The sequence below is a fragment of the Gadus morhua genome, chromosome 3 (assembly GCF_902167405.1).
Source record: "Gadus morhua chromosome 3, gadMor3.0, whole genome shotgun sequence".
NCBI lineage: Eukaryota > Metazoa > Chordata > Actinopteri > Gadiformes > Gadidae > Gadus > Gadus morhua.
The window spans coordinates 8,583,556-8,598,706 of NC_044050.1; the positions used below are offsets into that span (position 1 = coordinate 8,583,556).

The 15,151-nt window shown below is 47.9% G+C and overlaps 2 protein-coding genes across 2 annotated transcripts in view; one reads left to right on the forward strand and one right to left on the reverse strand.

The window, feature by feature from the left end:
* The first annotated feature begins 56 nt into the window (after positions 1–56).
* On the forward strand, positions 57–6,904 carry mrpl45 (mitochondrial ribosomal protein L45). Its single transcript, XM_030350478.1, has 8 exons — positions 57–164; positions 1,001–1,196; positions 1,739–1,856; positions 2,930–3,028; positions 3,780–3,828; positions 4,082–4,231; positions 5,539–5,712; positions 6,016–6,904. Exons 1-8 carry the CDS (start codon positions 102–104, stop codon positions 6,112–6,114), a joined length of 948 nt encoding a protein of 315 aa, XP_030206338.1. The 5' UTR covers positions 57–101; the 3' UTR covers positions 6,115–6,904.
* Positions 6,349–15,151, reverse strand: part of gpr179 (G protein-coupled receptor 179) — a 16,581-nt gene continuing 7,778 nt past the window's right edge. The window contains exons 6-11 of the mRNA XM_030351419.1: positions 13,621–13,730; positions 13,166–13,404; positions 12,560–12,698; positions 12,172–12,274; positions 11,612–11,758; positions 6,349–11,208 (exon numbers count right to left, since the gene is read on the reverse strand). Of these exons, the coding sequence (XP_030207279.1) occupies positions 7,675–11,208; positions 11,612–11,758; positions 12,172–12,274; positions 12,560–12,698; positions 13,166–13,404; positions 13,621–13,730 (4,272 nt within the window). The 3' untranslated portion in view covers positions 6,349–7,674. The remainder of the gene's footprint in view (positions 11,209–11,611; positions 11,759–12,171; positions 12,275–12,559; positions 12,699–13,165; positions 13,405–13,620; positions 13,731–15,151) is intronic.

Here is a 15,151-nt window from a genome sequence, read left to right on the forward strand (position 1 = left end):
TAATAACTACATAAATAAAACGGGGGAAAACGGGTTGGTGAGCGTACTGCGCATCCTAGTGCGCTATAGGACGCTCTTGAACACCTCTGAGTACAGCCAAGATGGCGGTGCCCTTACGGAGGACGTTGATCGCGTTGCATCGAGCAACTTGTAACAATTTAAAGGTATTTATAATCTCTAAACCTATGAACTACCCGATATAGATGTAATGCAAATGCTATTTCTAATTAATTCGTATATATGTGTAACGTCATGGCGTTTTTACAACCCTTCATTTTTCTATTAGGATGGATGTGTGGACTAACTGTCATATCATATGAGATATGAATAAACCTAAGAATATATTGAATCATTTATTCAGTAATAAGAAGTATAAGATTACCTATAGCTACATGTGAAGTACATCCACACTAAGACATTTTATATTTGGCCTTCAAACCGCACATATCATTGATCTCATTTGGATAGACAAACTACTATGTTAAATATTGAATCTTAATTGTTTAGGCTTTGTCATGAGAATAGGGTTGTTAATTCCATTTGTCTTTCTTGGGGATAATAACGTTTTACATCATGTTCATATTGTGAGGTCAAATCGTGATCATATCGGGGTCAAGATAACCCTAGTCTCTAAAATGGTAATCTCCAAAATGCCTTGAAACGTTGCTATTTAATCTACAGTAAGAACCTATATTTTTATTTTTTATAAATATCGAGGTATAAAATATGTGATTTTAAAAATATGAACACCCTTAATATACGATGTCAACCAAACCTTTTCTTTGACATAGTTTGCTAATTCGATATTCAACAATCATGTTAACCTTGAATATTTTTCGAATTCCTTATCAGCAGGGTAAAATGGCTGCTCTATTTTAAGATGGGGACTCGGTCAAAACCGGTCAAATAGTCCCGTGCAATATCCTACTCCTTCCTATGGCTCACTGAGCCTCTGTCTCAGGACCATGGCTTCTTACACTGACTGAACCCTGTGTTTCAGAGTGCTGATGGCTGGGTGGATGTGCGGCAGCCTCACCCGCTGGTTGTACCCGTCCGGGGAAAGAAGCGCCACTTCATCCCGCCCGCCGTTGGGATTAAGGAGAAGACCAAGGCCGACCCAGAGGCCCGGGCCCGGGCCGCTGGCCTCGTCTTCCGCCAACAGTACGTGGAGCGATCCATCAACATCTCCTGCACAGGTAGCTCTACCCAGAACACCACCTAGTGTCTGTTATGCAACCCATCACCCAGACACTGCAAACATAACGCACAACACCACCTTGTCTCTGTTGCACCACCCACCACACAGACACTTGTAACACCACCTAGTCTGTTACATCACCAAGCCATTGATAATTCAAGCGACCTCCCACACTGGTAAAACCAGCCAGAACACCACCAAGTCCCTGTTACCCCACCCAGACATTGGTTACACCACACATGTACTAGTAACCAACCATTAGCTGTGACTAGATGGATGTAGGCTGGACTTTCGGCTAGAACTGAAGTTGAAATTCACACACTGATTAAAGGAGGAAATCAAATTCCCTCACTTTGAATCAATTAAGAAGTGCTTTAAGCGATTTGCACTCAGAAAATCATTCCACTTAATGCTTCAAAAAGGTCAGAAAATGACATTCTTCGTTGATAAAAACTACATTTATTTGTTCCCTCTGTTTCTATATCTATCACTCTGTCCTTGTCTTTCATCTCTTTCGCTCTTTCTCTTTCTTTCTTTCAGCGGGTATCTTTGACCCCTACATCCCTCCCGAGGGTGACGCCAGGCTCTCCACCCTCTCCAGGGAGGGGCTGAAGCAGCGGACGGAGCAGCTGAGACAGAGCGCTGCCTCCCAGCTAGCGTATGTAGCCTAGCGTTACCTTCATAAGCACTAGCCAGCTCAGGTGATCCCAAACCTAGTCAACCGTGACCCAATTTCTAGGTCTGAAAATCCTCTGCCTTATGCTGTTGAGCATCTGTTTCCTTGAACTCGTTTTTTTTAACTATCAGTTTTCTGCTCATTATATCGATGGCCAGGTGAATGTTTTTTTTCTTGTGGCTATGAATCATTTGGTCTGTTTATATTTTTAGAAACTTCATCTAGAATGTCCTATCAAATATCTAACAGGTTATATGTAAGCAACGGAACCCACACAAGGTTCTGTCCCCAAGGTTGGGAAAGACTGGTCTTGGCCAACATCTCTGTTGCTTCTGCAGGGAAACTTCTAGTTCCCTCATCATCGGTCTCAGGTCACATGTCTCGGACAACATGCTGACTTGCACAACACTAATACTGTAAACAAGAAATGTCTCTCCCCACAGAATACAGTGAACTAGACCTAACTCTCTCTCCTCCGAATACCGGAAACTAGACCTGACACTCTCTACAGAATACTGTAAACTAGACCTGACTCTCTCCTAAGAATGCTGTAAACTAGACGTGACTCTCTCCACATAATACTGTAAAGTAGACCTGACTCTCTCTCCTCAGAATACTGGAAACTAGACCTGACTCTCTCTACAGAATACTGTAAACTAGAACTGAATCTCTCCAAAGAATGCTGTAAACTAGACCTGACTCTCCACATAATACTGTAAACTAGACCTGACTCTCTCTCCACATAATACTGTAAAGTAGACCTGACTCTCCACATAATACTGTAAAGTAGACCTGACTCTCTCTCGATATATAATACTGTAAAGTAGACCTGACTCTCTCTCTACAGAATACTGTTAACTTGACCTGACTCTCTCTCTACAGAATACTGTTAACTTGACCTAACTCTCTCTTTAAAGACTACTGTAAACTAGACCTGTCTTTCTCTCTACAAAATACTGTAAACTAGACCTGACTCCCTCCACATAATACTGTAAACTAGACCTGACTTTCTCTCTCCTAAGAATACTGTAAACTAGACGTGACTCTCTCCACAGGATACGTAAGATCAAAGAGCACGACCCTCTCTTCAATACCAAGACATTTCCAGAACTGGCTCAGGACATCTTCATCCAGGCTCACATGGCCCTCACACAGTAAGAACATTGCATCTCCCTCCCCCTCTTCCTCAACCTCTCCTGCACCCGCCCCCATCCTCCACCTCCTCCCTCCTACTGTCACTATTGCTCTTCTCAAGTGAGAAAACTAAAACTAAAATTAAGGAATATAGTACAAATTACCTCCAACAAACACCCACAGTAAGGCAACAAATGTATAAAATAAACTAACCGAAGGCTAGGATATAGAGTCTAGGAAAAAGAATGGGTGTATTCCTATAATCTATCTGCTCTCTCTGACAACAGGGAATAATGTGTGTGTAAACAAGAAGATTTATATGCGGTGCCCATGTGTGTTGGCGGAAACTGCTTTCTAAGTACATGTTAGCGGCAGGGCCGTGGTTTCCATGGCGATGAGATTCCAGTGAACTGGGATCCGGGGCCACGGTGTAACCGATCGGCGTGCTCCTTCTGGGTTGCACTGAATGCTCAGAGTTGATCGGGTTCCTTTGTTTTTGCGGCCATTATCCCGTGCCCCCCTGTCTGTCATTGGACGGTTGAACTGTCCCTCTTAATGTGAGGTTTACTACATTGACAAAAGCAGATGTTTCACCTTTTGAGAATTACCGTAATAAATCTGTGCACAGTAAAATGTCTAAATACAATGCATTTTTTCTTACACATGCATTGCTCAACCGTTACAACGGACTATTAGTATCAGTTAAATGTAAAGTCTGTTAGTAGGGAGGGGTTTGTTGATTCTGACTGTTGCTGTCCACACTTCTCTCAGGTTCAACAAGGAGAAGCTACACTCCCTGGTGACAGAGCGGTGCTACCCTGTAAGTTTCTCATCATTTACTAATGTTTACTATCATTATGGAAGTTACTCTTCCTTGACTGTTACTACATTGTGGAAGTTACTAATAATTTACTGATATTACCAGAATAACCGGTCAAACACTCTGGACCTAAACTATATCACTCATCGTCATGAGTGTTATTATTAGTATATTATTACAACACTGTTGTCATTGCGTAATGCACAAGAGAAGGTAGTATCAACTGGACTATGGGGATCTGGTCTCTCTGCAGGAGATGACCCGGGGGAACCGCCTGAAGACGATCCGATGGAGCTTCGTGGAGTCCCTGGAGCCGCCCCGGGTGGTGCACGCCCGCTGCCCCGACATGGTCACCAAGACCAACCTGTACGGCCAGGTCACCCTGCGAATGCACTCCAGACAGGTGAGGCAGCAGTGCACGCTGAATGAGTAGCACTCCAGACAGGTGAGGCAGCAGTGCACGCTGAATGAGCAGCACTCCAGACAGGTGAGGCAGGTGTGCACGCTGAATGAGCAGCACTCCAGACAGGTGCACACGGTGTGTGCACATGACCAACGTGAATTTAAGTTTGAATCCGATTATTTCATTACCTGTACGAACAGACTTGCAGGAATTCTGTGAAGTTAACTTGGTTCTATTAGATGTTGGTATTTGTCAGTGATCTTTGATGGAGCCCAGGTCAGGAAGTTGACTAAATATTACTCATTTAACAGATGTTTTTATCCAAGATGACCTACACTATATTCCAATCAATGTCCTTAAGGAGCAGTGAGGTGTAAAGGTGTGGCCACACTGAACGCGTTACGCGTGATAGATTACGCCCGTAACGCGCCTAACCTGACGCTTGATCATCGTGTGTCACAAACATGGTTCGCCTACGCAGCTAGATGAGCCCGCCCAGTGGAGGTGTCTGCTTCGCCCTGAAGGGGTTTATTTTCGAAGATTCCGAAGACGCTGGGATTCACAAGTTACCGGAGTACTACCCATGCAAGTGAACGGAGCGTTCCACAGCATTGAGAAGACCTGTGTAAAGGCCTATGATATTTCTGTTTATGGAATAGATTTCTCCTCAGATGAGGCCAATAAAGCAATGATTCAAAAAACAAACACAAACGCTCAATCAAAGGCCCGGCCCGATGGGTAATAATGGTGGGAAAGAGAATTCAGAGAATCTAAACTCTAGTGCATGACATCCTCCGTAGGCGCTCACAGCTGGGTGAGTTTCACCACCTCCTCATCGTTTCAGCACACACTCAAACGATGACATGGTCGTCCGTTTTCGTTCTGCTTCTGTGTGTCCTCCGTCTCTCTGCCAGTGACATCGGATCAAGCTGAACGGTGATTGGCTATCGCGGCTAAGCGTGTCAAAAGTTCAATTCTTTGAACTCCCCATTAGTGCGTTGGGTGCGTTATTTAGGTGCGTAAAACGCGTCCAACGTGCTGCTTTAGCGCGTGTAACGCATCTACGCACCTTAACCATTAGTTCCCTATGCAAAAATGCCAATTTTCAATGCCTCTAACTCGCGTAACGCGTTCAGTGTGGCCGTACCTTAAGTGGGCATCTTTCTCTAGAAGGACTACGGCTAGACTGAGAACATTGGGGGGCGAACCCAGGACCCTTTGGCTGGGAGTCGAGCCCTGACCACTGCAATACCCAGTTAGTGAGAGGTGTTGCCGGGCTCCTAACTCTGGTTTTTCCCCGCTGCCAGATCCTGGCCCTCTACGACCGCTTTGGGCGCCTCCTGTTGGGCAGCGAGGACGAGCCCAAGGATGTGCTGGAGTACCTGGTCATGGAGAGACACGTCGTCAACCCCTACGGCCGCTGGAGGCTGCACGGCAAGATCGTGCCGGCCTGGGCACCTCCCAAAGACCCCATCACGAAGGTAAGACCCTCCCAGCCACACAGAGCTCCTCCCACATCCCCCTGTTTCCTCCCATCTTGTCCCAGCTACTGCCACCTCCTCCTAGCGCTGAGCTTCTGCAGAAAAGGCTAATTCAAGGTGACCCTTGTCTCCTATGACGGGTTTTTTTATTTGCACCGTCGTTATCCGAAACTCTAGGTTGTTTAGGCTAAATTATAAGGGTGTGCAAACCTTTTGGTTAAAATATGAGTTGAGTAACCTTTTAAGTGAATTAAAAAACAAAATTGTGAGTCTAAACTGCTTCTTCATTCTCTGTTCTATCAGACGGTTCTGATTCCGGGACCCAAACTGAAGCCCGGAGAGGACTTTGATGCGCTCCAGTTTGAGGTTCCTAAACCCCAGTCTGTGCAGTGGAGCAAGTAGGACTCTAGAGGTCGCCATTCCACCAGGATCGGGATAACAAGCTGCGGCCAGCGGGAGAGACTATGCACGGGTCCAGGGCTGCTCCGAACCCGGATGAGGGGAGCCCCTTGTCTGGTCGGGAACGCCAGTTCTCCGTCTCGCGTTCTTGTAAAATATATTTTGCTTGTTGGCGAGTGTTTGACACTCTTTTTTCTCCACGCATCAAATTCTGGAAAAATGTGTGTCCAGACATTGTACAGGTTTATTGAGTTGAGTTTAATACATGTGATACTTAAGGAATACAAAAATAAAATGTACCATCTGACCCCCACGGTGTCACAGGCTCACTGAGAATATTCAGTGGAATAATCTCTTTCACACAAACACGAAAAAATTACATGAGAACAAACATTAGGTTACCGAGATAAGAGTTTGGATGTTGTTGCGTTGGAAATTATTTTACACAAGAAAACACACTCGTTCCAAAAAAGTAGATGACACAAAATGCAGAAGCAATCACATAGCCTTTCTTACCTGTGGACCAACACGTGAGTCTGCCCGTTACTGCACACGTGAAACACCACAAACAACCGATTTGAGAACCTCTTCACAGGCTTCGGTTACTAAAAAGTTTGTTTCTATGTTCATCGCAGTATAAACCACATTTAGTTATCAGTCATTAGCTTGGTAAAATATAAATTAACACTTTTAGTGATTTGGAAATTGCATTTAACATGTGTACCATGTGACACGGGCCAGGATAAATGGTGGACAAAATGAAAGTCAAATAAACATTATTTTAATAGGTTTATTTCATCTCCTTATTCCTAGCTGCAAAATGTGTTGAGCTGGAAACACATGAGCGCGATATGAGATTTATATATTCATATTTTTCAAATCATTTACTTTTTATTTTAACTTATTTTAATATTTTATATTTGTAATTTAAAATGTTTGATCGTTTCATGAGACCAGCAATATGCTTACTACTTTTGAAACTTCTCTGCATAGTTCTGCACAATATTCTCCTGAATATCATACCCCGTTCAAATCTTGGCTTTTGATTTAAACTTAAAATCCCTACGCCTCGAAAATTACTCTGAAGGTTGAAAAGATGAAGATACCTGTTGAGGACTTCAGTAAGCTGGTTATGCTTGGAGTCGCATTGGCGGAATGTTGTTTATTTCCTTGTTTGTCTCACATGATATAAAGACCTGTAAAATATTCTCCATTTGACATGGATTTGATGTTTGGTACATTAAAACATACACACAAAAAAACAACATTCAATATGGGGTAGATGCGGGAAGGGAGACTGTTTTATCCTCGTCTCTGGTCAAAGGGCAAAGGTCAGACACGCGTCTGTGTTCTGGCTTAAACCTTCGAAGCCCATGCTGGTATGGTATATTACTGTATAGTTACTTCCAGCTTTTACAGGAGCGGTGATCCGGGCAGTGAAGGGCCCCAGGTTCTCATCTCCATTTTCTGGGCATGTTCTCATGGGGAAGACGGAGCTCTGGAGGGGTGTGAGTGGAGAGCTAAAACCCTGGAGGGAGCTGCTTCAGTGCCAGTCGTGTGTCTTCACAAGTCTGACGGAAAGAAGAAGGCCTCAGCTTCACATTCGGCGTCTGCCTCCTCGTCTTCCTCCGGGATGTTCTCAGGCTCCCAGGTGAAAACATCGGAGGCGTTGTCCATAGAGGTCTCCATCGGCCAGGGACACAGGGCGTCCCGTCGACCCAGTGGCAGGTTGGCCTTTGCCTCCTGGTCCAAGTCTGTGCCGCTCTGCATCGCGGCCTCCTCTGGAGTGGCTGCTCCCGGGGTTTCGGTGGCCTTAATGTCGCTGAGGTTGATACAGGGCGGGCTTACAGAGGGCTTTGGAGGCTCTTCAGTTTCCCAAGGACAAACGTTTGTATGAACACTATCTATGTTTGTAAGAGCTTCTGGTTCTCCGGTGTCCCAAGGACAAACGTTTCCACGTCCACTGTCTTGCTTTTGGAGAACAGCTGGTTCTCCAGTGTCCCAAGGACAAACATCTCCTTTTCCATTGTCTTGGCTTTTGGGAAGAGCTGGCTCCTCACTTTCCCAAGGACAAACATCTGGTTTTTTTATGACCTCTGCTTCTCTTGTTTCCCAGGGACAAACATCTCCTTTTCCACTGTCTGTTTTTTTGAGAACAGCTGGTTCTCCAGTGTCCCAAGGACAAACGTCTCCTTTTCCACTTTCTTGTATTTTGGGAACAGCCGGTTCACCGGTGTCCCAAGGACAAATGTCTCCGGTTCCACTCTCTGTTTTTTTGGGAAGAGCTTGTTCTCCAGTGTCCCAGGGACAAACGTCGCCGGTTCCACTCTCTGTTTTTTTGGGAACAGCTGGTTCTCCGGTGTCCCAAGGACAAACGTCTCCGGTTCCAATCTCAGTTTTTTTGGGAACAGCTGGTTCTCCATTGTCCCAAGGACAGACGGCAGCGGGTACACTCTCTTGTTTATTGTGAATAACCGGTTCCCCGGTGTCCCAAGGACAAACGTCTCCTGGTCCGCTCTCTGTTTTTTTTATGTCCTCTGGTACCCCGGTGTCCCAAGGACAAACATTTCCACGTCCACTGTCTTGTTTTTGTAGAGCAGCTGGTTCTTCAGCTTCCCAAGGACAAACAGCAGGTAGAACACCCTCCTGCTGTGCCACACCTCTTGTGCTGACATCTGAGAGAGAACCTCCCAGTCGCTGAACCTTCTCTACCACTGGCTCTTCATCCCATGGGCAAATGTTGGCCCGAGCGGTGTCTTGACTGACAAGGGACACCGAGGAGGATTTAAAGGCTTGTGTCTTAGATGCATCTGCCTCCTCTGACTCCCAGGGACAAACCCCTGTCCTTACACTGTCCTGCGAGGTAGTCTTTTCCGTATCCTTCACCAAGTTGACCTCAATGGTTGGATGTTTGTTTGGCTGCGGCGGTTCCCAAGGACATATGTTTGTCTTTGTGCTATCCGTCTCCTCTACATGTACTGATGCAGATTCCCAAGGACATACGTTCGAAGGCGCGTCTTTTGGTTTGTCTTCATTTCCCGTGTCCCATGGACAGACATTGATTGAGGTGGTCTCTGGTGAGTGTCCTTTCTCTCCCTCAACCAATTCAAGGACGTCTGCAAAAATTTTGGGCGGGTCGGGGAACTCCCAAGGGCAGCTGTCGGTTGTCTTGCTTATTTGCCGGGCGGCCGATGTTGCGGGCAAGCTAGTTGATGGTTTCTTCTCATGGGCTGACGGTACCCTCAGTAGGCTCTTCCTCTCTGAAGGTTTTATATTTTCATACACAACTTCAGGCTTGTCCTCCTGAACATCCCAAGGACAAATATTGGCGTCACCTGGTCTCTGTACAGGCTGATGGAGCTCGCTGGACTCCCAGGGACATACGTCTCCGATTTTTCCCAAAGACTGTTGACTCGACTGCGAAAGTGACTGTTGTATCACCTTGATCCGGGGAGTTGTAGGAGTGTCATGGGTTTCCCAAGGACAAACATTGGAATGAGCACTCCCTCGTCTTTTCATTTGGTCATGTTCCGTTGATTCCCAGGGACACACACCGGTTCGTTCTGATACCTGGGGTTCCTCAACCTCCCAAGGACAAACATTAGCTTTAGCGCTAAGTTGTTTCTGCAGGACGGGGCCCTGTGGGACATCCCATGGACATACATCAGTGGAAGACTGATGTGAGGTCCTAGAGGGCGTAAGTCGAACGCTGCCTCTTCGGTGAGTGGAAGGGGTTCTCGAATGGCCTCCGCCGGTTCCCCAGGAGCTCGTGTTGCTGCGAATGCTGTTTTGCCTGGAGGAGAACACATTTTCATACATCTGTGTGTCCAAGGAGTCCGATGGGTGGATGGCAGACTTTCCGATCACCAGCCTCCTTGGGCTCCGATCAGAGGAATCACCAGATGAAAGGCGGATCGCGCTTTGCTTAACAAGGCAAGGTTTCCCCTCAACTGTTGTGAGGCTTCTCTTTGGAAGCGTCTTTCTTTCTGACTTTGGATTTGTACAAGTTGCTGATCTGGTCGTGCAGGTGCTCTCTTGACTGAGTTGCGAGACTATGCTCCCCTTCCTTGACCCTGCACCCCTGTTTTGATCATCCTTAGCTTCAACCGATCCAATGTAGGCCTTCACTGACAGCCACTTCTGAGTTGTGTTGCGCAAGGAGAACCCTCGCTGGTCTTTTGAGATGATCGGCCTGGGCGTGCCAGGAGCACTCGCAGATACATGAGCCTTTGTTGTTTGTGAGTCATTTTCTCCTTCAACTCTCCTTTCCACTGCAGGGGATGGCTCGGGAGTGGGTGCATAGTCCCATGGACAGACATGGACTATGGGAGAATTGGGAGGCAAAATGTCTGAGCAGTCACCATCGCTCCCCTGAGAATAAGCATAGGTGACTTGTCTTTGGTTCATATCGACAGGTCGATCGACCTCCATCTCCCACGGACAGACGTTTGCCTTGTCAAAGGACTGTGACTGCAGGGCACTGGTCGTCTGCTCCTTGATGGTCAACTGCTGCTTGGACCTTGTGATCATGGAGTTGGCTCGGTTCATCATTGCCATGTCCTCCATGGAGTGGGTGTTGGTGGAGGTGAGGCTCCGGGACTTGTGGAGCTTTGTGTGGTCGGGATGCAGCAGGTTGTTGTCTATTGTCAGGTTTTGCGCACTGGCCGACTTGCAGACCCCTGGAGGGATGTCCAAGGAGTCGGTCTCGGAGCGCTGAGATGCCCTCTTTGACACATTGGGTCTCAACAAGGAGCTCCGCACGGAGGCCTCCCGCTCCCTGGCATAGTCGTGCTCGCTGAGGGACTTCCGCATTGACGGGGAGGGGGTGTTCATGGACCTGTAGCTAATGCTCGCGGTTTCGGGGCCTTTTCTGAAGGAATCTGACTCAGCCACACCTCGGCTGTAATGGCCGAAGTCCCGGTCCTCCCGGCTGCACTGGCGGCTCACAGACTCTGGGATCTCTGCGATGCGTTTGATGATGGACCTGCCCAAGCCCGGCAGGCGGGAGCTTCTCTTCTTGGAGAGGTGAGGGTTGTTCACAGTCATCTTCTTGGTCTTGTGGACCTCCAACTGGGCATACAACTTCTTCAGTTCGTCCTGGTGTGTGTGAAGAGGGGCGCGTTGATGTGGGGGTTGGGGAGGTTGGAAGGATTGATGGGACGGATAGAGAAGGAGAACCGTGTCAGTAGATGTTGGATGCAGTATTGGGAGAGGTTTTTTGGGGACAAGACAAGGTTCAATGGGGAGAAAACACTGGTCATAAAACATGTACAAACAATGATGATTGAAGAAACAAAGTTTTATCAATTGCCTTTATGATGAAAATGACCATTTATTTTAAAGTTAGTTAAAAGTAGTTAAGTTAGAGGCCAAGAGTGTAAACTTCCATTTAGGTGATTTTAAGGTAATTTAACTTGTTGTTTATTGCTGTGTTACTATCGTTAAACATGCAGTCCGAGTTCTGGTATGACTCCGGTGCTAAAGGTGTGGAGGGGTTTACCCGGATGTCATCAGGCTCCAGCATGTGATCGCTCCAGGCCGACTGGAAGCTGCTGTTCAGGTAGGACCCGGAGCGCCGAAGGTCCACCTCATCCTCATACACCTCTGCTGCGATCTCCTCTCGTCCTGCCTGCGAAATATCGAGGAACTAGCACACACACACAGAAGCACACACACGCACAAACACAAACATGCACAGACACATACACACACATATACAGACACAAACCATGCTCGCATACTTACAGACACACATACACACACACACCCACACGCACGCACACACACACAAACACACAGTGAGGAGTGAGTTCCGGTGCTTTATAGTCATCCAATCTCTACTTCAACCCACTTTTCGGTCACACTTCACCGTCCAAAAGCCCATCAACATTTCTGGTCCTTTCAATTCCATGAATGGATAATATTAATGGAATGAAGGGGGTTGCTTTGGATATAAGTGACTGCTGAACGGCTGAATGAATGACTTGATAGCTCTTTGTGTACCTAATCTGCTTCCCTACTGTGCACCTGTCCAGGTGCATGTGTGTCGGAGAGTGGTACCTTGGGGATGAAGAGCAGGGCCAGGGTCACCGTGGTGGTCACATGGGTGTGTGTGAAGGACAGCAGTAGCATCCATTCAGGGTGGAGCGATGGTAACATGAACCTGGTGGAGGGTGGGGAGACATGGAAGAGAAAGAATGTCCACAGTTGGGTAAAGTACAACCTCGAATAAGTTAGTTACTCCTCGAATCTGATTGTTTCCACTTGAACCCTGTCGGTTGCCTCATTTACCCTTCATTGGCACATTGGATTGGATGGAATAGAGCAAGTTCAAGGCCTGTCCGATCCAATGCCAGGCAGAGAGTATAGCGTGTAGCAGCACCATGTAGCAGCATCATGTAGTAGCGGGCTTGTAGCCGCGGGTGTAAAGCGGCCGGGCACTAGCTACCTGAGCAGCTGGAAGGTGACGGAGAGCAGCAGTTCGTTGTGGATGGCGATGCCCATGTAGCGAGGCTCGTGGAAGGCCGAGGGCACCGGCCTCACCGCGCTGCACAGGGAGCTCCCCCAGCACAGGAAGAGCAGCTCGGCTGTGGGAGGGACCCCCATGCATCATCACAAGTCTGTTCGAGAAGGAACGCCGGGCGAGCTAGGATCTCTCGTTCACCGTATACTCATTACTTATCTATGGTTTTCTATCTACTGGAAAAACACCACTACTTACTGATCATCTCCCTGAGCCATTGATTATGCTACCATATTGTATTGTGTTCCTAACAAGGACGGATCCCTCACAGTGCTGATCCCTCTGCTGTAAAAGGGCTTAGGGGTACTGGTACTGGGATCAAGGGCAAATACAATCAACATTCTCATCACCATATGAAATTAGTCACTACTGGGATTGCTAAATCCCAGATGGAAAATAAGGGATATAAATGTCAAGTGTACAGCCTCATTTTATAGCATTATTACTGTGGTTTTTGTTATGTTGAATGAACCACAACAGATGATAGTGGACCACGTGATGTGTGGACTTCCCTCGGATCACTGGACTCACCCACAGACATCATGTAGTCCCAGCAGTCCAGGGAGCATGTGGTGAAGCTCTGTCCGTCCACTGTCTGGGAGGTGATCAGGATGGGGACGTTCCTCTGGCGATTCTGCAGGACGCCCACGGTCCACGCGCACAGGAACCAGCACACGGTCACCAGCATCATGCCCAGGATCCGCAGCAGGTGCAGGCTGGACATGTAGGGCACCCGCTGGGCCGTCCGCGAGAGGAAGACTCTCAGAACACTGCGACGAAGGGAAGAGAGATGTTACTGTCAAAAGTTAGGGCTGGGGTTAGGCTAGGGTGAGGTAAAAGTTCAGGGTTATGGTAAGGTTAGGGCTAGGTAAAAGGTCAGGGTGACAGTTCACTTAGGGTTAGGTCAAATGTTTTGGTTAGGGTTAGGCGTGGGTTAGGGTTAGGTATTTGTAAATGAAAACCAGCAGAAGAGCGAGCGAACCGACCGGTACATCTTGAGTGTGACGGTGCCGTACACGATGGAGAAGCCCGTCATCCGGACCCAGCGCAGCAGGATGCACCTGAAGGTGCTGGGCTGGAAGGACAGGATGAACACCTGGAAGTACACAGGACCACGTCAGTCCCTCGAGAACCACCTCAGACCCACCAGAACCACCTCAGACCCACCAGAACCACCTCAGACCCACCAGAACCACCTCAGACCCACATCAGTCCCACCAGAACCACATCAGTCCCACCAGAACCACCTCAGACCCACCAGAACCCCCTCAGACCCAGAGGTCCACCAGCATGACCACGTCAGTCCCAGCAAAACCACATCAGTCCGACTAGAACCATGTCAGAACCAAAGGATACACCACCAGAACCACGTCGGATCCAGAGGCTACACAACCAGAACCAAGTTGGACATGGAGATACTGTCTCTGTATAATGTAAATTATTCCCGTGAAACGGTAGAGACGGAGGGCGGGAGCCAGCTGAGGTGCTGATCCTCGTGAGGAGATGAAATGGTTTAAAGGTGAGTCCGTCTGCCAGCCAGGAGCCCCCCACAGAGCGACCCCCCCAATCCCCCCTCTCTGTATTTTGGTCGGGACCTTTCTGCAGGCAGCCCGCCCTCTGAGGCTCCAGAGAGGGGCGATGTGTCTCTGCGGTCCCCCGAAGACACCATAGGTCCAGGGCTCCATCCCTTCAGCCTCCTGTCTCCGGGTGCTGAGACCAGTCCTCCTCCTGAAGCCCATAGTCCACTTGGTTTGGTCCCCTCCCCCTCTTCACTAAGCTCGAGTCAGCCTGAGAGGGCCCAGCTCAGTGTGTGATGCGTCATAAAGCCTTAATATGACCTCTTAATAACTAACTCATGCTATAAACCACTTCCTGGGTACCTTATTATAGCTCTTGTGTGCCGTTTTTCATAGCATCCATGCCCTCCCAGGGATGGGCACCAAGCGTGTGTTTGTGTGATGTGTGTGTAGGTGTGTGTGTGCGTGTGTAGGTGTGTGTGTGTGTGCGTTAAGCTCTTCCCCCAGGGCTCTCAGCAGGGTCGGGGTTAGACGATCAAACATATTTTTGTCGGCTGCCGTACCGCCCGCTCTTTAATTGGTAAGCGTTTAATCCCTAATCAATACTCTGACTGATGGTTCGTTATAAAACATGTCTCCTCACCCCTCCCGGAGGTCATATTCTCTCTCTCACACGCGCACACACACACACACACACACACACACACACGCACACACGCACACACACACACACACACACACACACACACACACACACACACACACACACACACACACACACACACACACACACACACACACACACACAGCCACCTCTCTTAGTCCATTATCACATAATCTGAAAGGATTTTAATCCCTCATCTAGTACCACTGTCCGTCTCCCTGTCCCTCTCTGTCTATCTGTCCCTCTGTCTGTCTGTCTATCACTGTCACTTTGTCACTCCGTCTTTTTGTCTTTCTATGTTATCCATGTTTTATTCGGCTTATTTTGGTCGCCTAG

What these genes read in the sequence shown, in the direction of transcription:
- mrpl45 (XM_030350478.1), top strand. Translation starts at nt 102, where the DNA reads ATGGCGGTGCCCTTACGGAGGACGTTGATCGCGTTGCATCGAGCAACT. An exon ending in GCTCACATGGCCCTCACACA is followed by an intron (nt 3,029 to 3,779) that starts GTAAGAACATTG and finishes CACTTCTCTCAG; the next exon opens with GTTCAACAAGGAGAAGCTAC. An exon ending in TGCGAATGCACTCCAGACAG is followed by an intron (nt 4,232 to 5,538) that starts GTGAGGCAGCAG and finishes CCCCGCTGCCAG; the next exon opens with ATCCTGGCCCTCTACGACCG.